At 41.7% G+C, this 7,196-nt stretch overlaps 1 protein-coding gene across 1 annotated transcript in view; it reads left to right on the top strand.

Annotated features, from left to right (window-relative positions):
* Positions 1 to 6,050, top strand: part of SLFN11 (schlafen family member 11) — a 23,603-nt gene extending 17,553 nt beyond the window's left edge. The window contains exons 4-5 of the mRNA XM_011951840.1: positions 2,568 to 3,291; positions 3,489 to 6,050. Of these exons, the coding sequence (XP_011807230.1) occupies positions 2,568 to 3,291; positions 3,489 to 4,260 (1,496 nt within the window). The 3' untranslated portion in view covers positions 4,261 to 6,050. The remainder of the gene's footprint in view (positions 1 to 2,567; positions 3,292 to 3,488) is intronic.
* The last annotated feature ends 1,146 nt before the right edge of the window (positions 6,051 to 7,196 follow it).

The following is a 7,196-nucleotide window of genomic DNA, read 5'->3' as shown; positions in this document are numbered from 1 at the left end:
AATCAACCCAAATGTCCATCAGTGACAGACTGAATTAAGAAAATGTGGCACATATACACGATGGAATACTATGCAGTCATAAAAACGGATGAGTTTGTGTCCTTTGTAGGGACACGGATGCAGCTGGAAACCATCATTCTCAGCAAACTATCGCAAGAACAGAAAACCAAACGCCGCATGTTCTCACTCATAGGTGGGAATTGAACAATGAGATCACTTGGACACAGGAAGGGGAACATCACGCACCGGGGCCTATTGTGGGGAGGGGACAAGTGGGAGGGATAGCATTAGGAGATACACCTAATGTAAATGATGAGTTAATGGGTACAGCACACCAACATGGCACACGTATACATATGTAACAAACCTGCACGTTGTGCACATGTACCCTAGAACTTAAAGTATAATAATAAAAAAAAAGAATAAAGATGTTCTTAGCACATTAATTATTAGCATTGATTGACAATAAATTAGGTTCAGATTCAACGCTGTCAGTGCTTCTCTTGGAAGAAATGCAATGATTGTCTCAAATAGAAATTTTGTCTGTAATGGAGTTACTGGCACTAAAGATATTCAGGGCCTGGTGTAGCAGATCAGAATCAGCCAGCCCCAGTGTTCTTCCTCTTGATGTCCTAAACCTTTAGGCTCCCTCACCTGATTGATTTCTTATGGTTTGAGAACAACTGTCCTGGACCCTTAACTGCTGTTTCTAAAGATTCCCTAGATCCATGGTGAAATGAGTTCCCAGAATGGATACAAGGTGGGAGCTCCAAGGACAGAAGGATGAATATGGGAGTTCTGGGGAGGATGAGGAGTTTATCAAGTGATCAAGGTAGAAGAAGACATCAGAGTTTCAGAGCACACCTGTGCAAAGGCACAGAGTCCTCAAATCACATGGGGAGTGATGACTACTCTGGTGTACCTGGAATGGCGGCATTAATTGAGCATCTAGTCTGGTCCCTATCATTACTGTTAAGAAATGAAAGAGACACTTCTGATCTTCCCATAATTTCCTTCAGAAGCATGTTCCATTATACAATTAAAGAAAAAGAAGACCTATGCAATAATGAGGTAAATAAACATCAAGTGTTTTAGTGACTTTTACCATTTATCAGGCAGGAGTAGTCTGTGACTTGCCAGGCAGGGCAAAAACAGTAGAGGATCTGATGTCCAAGAGACTTGGGTTCCGACTCTGGCCCTGCCGTTTCCTAGTGGTGTGATGTTGGGCAAGTCACTTGATCTCTTTTATTTTTTATTTTTTGAGACACTGTCTTGCTCTGTCGCCCAGGATGGAGTGCAGTGGTATAGTCATAGCTCACTGCAGCCTTAAATTCCCTGGCTCAAGCAATCCTCCTACCGCAGCCTCCTGAGTAGCTGCACCCAGCTCTCACTTGACCTCTTTGAGTCCTTATCTACTCATATGACGATGGGAATAAATATATCTTCCTTGGAAAATTTGTGAGGACCAGAGATACGTGCAAATTCCCTGGTACAATCAACAAATGGTGTATTTTCTTATTTTACATTTCTTTGGTTTCCAAAGCTTCATTTTAAACATATGCTCAGTTATCCTATTTTATCCATTCTAAGATGTGTGTTTCCCCCTATAGTTTAACATCTCTAAAATCTGGATGTGTCTCATGATAGATGCCATCTCCTACTCACTGTCATCCAGGTTGCAGGCATAATCAAGTTGTATGAGCACCTGGTACGAAAAAGAAAGCACCAGCAACAATGAACAATAAACAATTACCAATAAAACCTGGGTAATTTCATTTGAAATTACCACTGCAAATCTTGATTTGGGTTTGTACTCTAACACTACCACAACAGGACAACAGTTATCTTCCCCCCCACTTTGGAACCCATGATCATTGAAATAAGTTCATAATCCTCCAATGCAAGTATATTCTCATGTGACAGAATTATTTCTTGTTTGTGTGTGACAAAGGGAAGACTTTTGTGATAGTGGGGAGCCATACGTTGATCTTTAAGTGATGCAAGAATTCTGCTTCAGGAGAGATAGCTTTAAGGATCTTCCAGTCCAGGACTGCAGGAAATTCACTGCCAATAAAAGCTTTAATATGACTCCTTCTCCCCTGCAAATATGGAGTTAATGAATACCTTCTTCCTGGGGCCGGGGGAGGGGCTCCTGCTACTCCCAGCAATGGGGCATTTTGAGATTCAGGTACTTGGAAAGTAGAAAGGGGAGGAAGAGAACCAACATTTCTCAAGCTGCTACAATGAACCAAACATTTTATGTTATTTCATTTATTCCTCCTCATAGGAAATGTGCTATTCTTAGTTTTGTTTTACGGATGAGATAGCAAAGTCTTAGGTTAAGGAATTTCCCAAGGTTGTAAGTTTTAAAAAACACGTGGATTTAGATGAAGTATACCAGGTATTCCAAGTGTTCTTTTCCTTTATAATTATAATAATATTTATAAAATAATATTTGAAACTTCCATAAGTAATAATGCAGTTAATCAATTAGTTAATTATAATTAGTCATCATAATCAATAGGGTTATTTCTCTTCCCTTAATTTATCATTCTTTTCACATACAGTCCCACCAGGACATTTGCGATATACTCCAGAGTCCCTCTGGAGGGACCTGACCTCACAGCACGAAGGACTAGAGGAGTTGGTAAACAAGCAAGTGCAACCTTTCTCCCAGGGAATTGTGATCCTCTCTAGAAGCTGGGCTGTGGACCTGAACTTGCAGGAGAAGCCAGGAGTCATCTGTGATGCTCTGCTGATAGCACAGAACAGCACCCCCATTCTCTACACCATTCTCAGGGAGCAGGATGCAGAGAGCCAGGACTACTGCACTCGCACCGCCTTTACTTTGAAGCAGAACCTGGTGAACGTGGGGGGCTACACCGGGAAGGTGTGTGTCAGGGCCAAGGTCCTCTGCCTGAGTCCTAAGAGCAGTGCAGAGGCCTTGGAGGCTGCAGTGTCTCCAATGGATTACCCCGCGTCCTATAGACTTGCAGGCACCCAGCACATGGAAGCCCTGCTGCAGTCCCTCGTGATTGTCTTGCTTGGCTTCAGGTCTCTCTTGAGTGACCAGCTCGGCTGTGAGGTTTTAAATCTGCTCACAGCCCAGCAGTATGAGATATTCTCCAGAAGCCTCCGTAAGAACAAAGAATTGTTTATCCACGGCTTACCTGGCTCAGGGAAGACCATCATGGCCATGAAGATCATGGAGAAGATCAGGAATGTGTTTCACTGTGAGGAAAAGAGAATTCTTTACGTTTGTGAAAACCAGCCTCTGAGGAACTTTATCAGGTAAGCAGTTGGATCTGATGTCTCTAAGTATTATTTAATCTGGGTTTAATTTTTTCTGCTAAGTCACCTTCTTTCTTGAGAATTGAGTGGTAAAATCATCTGTGATAACATACTGTGCTCAGAGGAACATGATACATTCATTTCCCCCCCTTGCTTTTTTTGGATAAAACTTGAGTGTGTTCTTTTAATTTTTGCAGTGATAAAAATATCTGCCAAGCAGAGACCCGGAAAACTTTCATAAAAGAAAAGTTTGAACACATTCAACACATCGTCATTGATGAAGCTCAGAATTTCCGTTCTGAGGATGGGGACTGGTATGGGAAGGCAAAAACCATCACTCGGAGAGCAAAGGATGGCCCAGGAATTCTCTGGATCTTTCTGGACTACTTTCAGACCAGCCACTTGGATTGCAGTGGCCTCCCCCTTCTCTCAGACCAGTATCCAAGAGAAGAGCTCACCAGAATAGTTCGCAATGCAGATCCAATAGCCAGGTACTTACAAAAGGAAATGCAAGTAATTAGAAATAATCCTTCATTTAACATCCCCCCTGGTTCCCTTGAGGTACTTCTTGAAGCTGAATGGTCCCAGGGTGTTCAGGGAACCTTACAAATTAAGAAACGCTTGACTGTGGAGCAAATAGTGACCTTTGTGGCAGACACCTGCAGATTCTTCTTTGAAAGGGGCTATTCTCCAAAGGATGTTGCTGTGCTTGTCAGCACTGCAAAAGAAGTGGAGCGCTATAAGTATAAGCTCTTGAAAGCAATGAGGAAGAAAAGGGTTGTGCAGCTCAGAGATGCATGTGATATGTTGGGTGATCACATTGTTTTGGACAGTGTCCGGCGATTCTCAGGCCTGGAAAGGAACATAGTGTTTGGGATCAATCCAAGGACAGCTGACCCAGCTATCTTACCCAATATTCTGATCTGTCTGGCTTCCAGGGCGAAACAACACCTATATATTTTTCCATAGGGTGGCCATTAGGAAGAACTCCAAACCAAAATGCTCTGTAAATGTCTGTGGGTGACAGTCTGCTGATGGTAGAAACCTTTCTTTTTAGTTTACAAGTCAGAGATCTGGACAGAGCTGACACAGAGTTTGGAGTTCCCCCATTTCTGGCTCTCCTTTCAGGGTTCCTCACCCAACTCTTTTCAGCAGTGGTGGTTGCCCCCCATTCTGACCCCTGACTCTTTCAGCCAGAAAGATGGTGGTTTTCTAAAGGAACTTTGGCTGCCCTGCACAATGCAGATCTGTGTCTTGCACTCTGGTTAAAAGCCATAAAAATAAGAACTCAGCCTGTGGCCTGTCTTTCTTCCAAGGCTTGGCTTCTTTTTTTTAAGTTCCTTCATGTAGTTTGTTGCTTTTAAACATTTGTCCAGAATTGTTTTCTGCAGAAACCTGATCTGTTAGGAGCTTACTGACTATAACAGAAGCAATTGTTCCTGAATTCTTCACATTTATCTTTGCTGTATTCATTTAGGGCTTGGGAGAGTCCCAAGATAATTCAGTCACTGTCAGATTAATAATTTTGTCAGAACAAAGATTACTGTTGTGATAATTTAATCCTTTAAAATTGTGATCTCCAGAGCTTGGTCTCAGAATGGCCCAGACCAAAGCTTAATTGTGATAGTGAATATTAATGGTCACTTTAAAGAGAAAGTATAGGCCAAAATGAAATGAACAGTAACCTGTTTGCCCTGGCTTTCAGTGGAAGATAATATTAGAGACCAAAATCTGGTTCTGAAGGTGTGTATCAGCCCTAAAGTGAACCGAACTTGAGAAAGGTTGTCTTTAAAAATCAATGAGTTTATGTTTTAACTTCTCAGTTTAGTTCTATGCATTGTTCTATAATACACCTAGTTAAGTTTTATGTCATTCTTGAACTGTGATTTTTTTTTTCCATTTACTTTCATGGTTTGGTGGGCCATTGTTATGGACAGAATGTTTGTGTCCCACCCTTCACCCCCCAGTTCCCATGTTGAAGCCCCAACCTATAGTGTGGAGCTGGGGCTGCTAAAAAAGTAATGAAAGTTATATGAAGTCATGGTGGGGCTGTGATCTGTTAAGGTTGGTGTCCTTATAGGAGGAGACCCCAGAGAGCTTGTTCCCTCCCTCCTTGTGCATGCAAACAAGAGGGCGTGGGAGCACACAGAGAGGTGGCAGCCACCTACAAGCCAAGAGGAGAAGCCTCACAATGAAACTCTTGCTGCTGGCACCTCTGTCTTGGACTTCCAGCCTCCAGACTGTGAGAAACAAATTTCTGTTGTTTCAGCTGCTCAGTCTCTAGTGTTTTGTTATTGCAGCCTGAGAACACAGCTGTATGATTATTTGTCAAACAGAAAACACTGATACTTAACAATGCTAATGCAATTATTTATTTGCTTTTCAGTCTCTACAAAATATTCTAAAATACTAATCTAAATACTAACAATAAGATATTTGCATAACTAGTGGAAATTAAGAAATCATATGCCCAATATTTCACTTATTAGTAATCTTACTCTGCTGATTTCCCCCCAGACTGTGAGTTTTGAACTTCCCTGCCTTTCTCCTGTCTTTCTGTGTTAATTCATGGAATTCCAGTTATCTAGCCTTGAAATTGTAGGCTCTCCTAACTTAAGCAAAATCTGACAGATCAGCAAAATAAGGAGAAAAATGCTTCTTCTTTCATTCTGACTGCATTAAATCAGGTACAACTCAGCATTGAAAAGCTGTCTTTGTAAATGTTGTTCCTAATAAATTAGTCTTATAAGATCCCTGGACTTTGGAGTTGTTGTAATGTCTTTGAGAGTAATTCTTTTTTTTTTTTTTTGAGACAGAGTCTTGCTCTGTCGCCTGGGCTGGAGTGCAGTGGCCGGATCTCGGCTCACTGCAAGCTCCGCCTCCCAGGTTCACGCCATTCTCCTGCCTCAGCCTCCCGAGTAGCTGGGACTACAGGCGCCAGCCACCTCGCCCGGCTAGCTTTTTGTAATTTTTAGTAGAGACGGGGTTTCACCGTGTTAGCCAGGATGGTCTCGAACTCCTGACCTCGTGATCCGCCCGTCTCGGCCTCCCAAAGTGCTGGGATTACAGGCTTGAGCCACCGCGCCCAGCCTGAGAGTAATTCTTTAAAAGTCTAATTTTGACTGGTTGTATCTCTTTATGATTTATTGCCCCACTAACAATATTTGAAACGAAATATATTTTTAAATGTATAAATAATTATGAATTTTTGTTTAGACCAAAGAGGATTACTGATATTTGTTTCCATATGAATGGCAGAAGGTTTAGCTTACAGATCTATTGCATTTCTGTTTTAAAGAAAAAGTTGAGAGTTTGTGTCTCATTAAACTGGGAAAAAAATGGTCTTGTAAAATAAATGATTAAATGGGGGAAAAGCAGAAGACAGAGGCCAGTGACTCCATGCGAGAGCCAAAATGAGCCAGTAAAAGATTAAGCAACATTAACTTCCAATTTTTTTTTGAGAGACAAGATCTCACTATGTTGCCCAGTTTGGAATGCAGTAGTGCAATCATAGCTCACTATAGCCTCAAACTCCTGAGCTCAAGTGATCCTACTGCCTCAGCCTCCCAAATTGCTGGGATTATAGGTGTGAGCCAGTGCACCAGGCTCAACTGGGTGCCTGCCCATCTCTGGACTCTGCCTCTAGACATCTGGGACGTACTTCATTAAAGATCTGAAAACCTACCCAGCCATTATAAAGTGAAACAAAGTGTTTTTATATTTTAAATTAACTTTTTATTTTAGAATAGTTGTAGAATTACAGAAAAAGTTACAAAGATAGTACAGAAAGTTCCTGTGTCCCCTTCATTTAGTTTCCTCTTTATTTTATTTTATTTTATTTTATTTTGACAAGGTCTTGCTCTCTCACCCAGGCTGGAGTACAGCTGGGTGATCACAGCTCACTG

This window comes from Colobus angolensis, unplaced genomic scaffold (assembly GCF_000951035.1).
Source record: "Colobus angolensis palliatus isolate OR3802 unplaced genomic scaffold, Cang.pa_1.0 Scaffold329, whole genome shotgun sequence".
Classification (NCBI taxonomy): domain Eukaryota; kingdom Metazoa; phylum Chordata; class Mammalia; order Primates; family Cercopithecidae; genus Colobus; species Colobus angolensis.
This window is presented reverse-complemented; position numbering and strand designations above follow the sequence as displayed.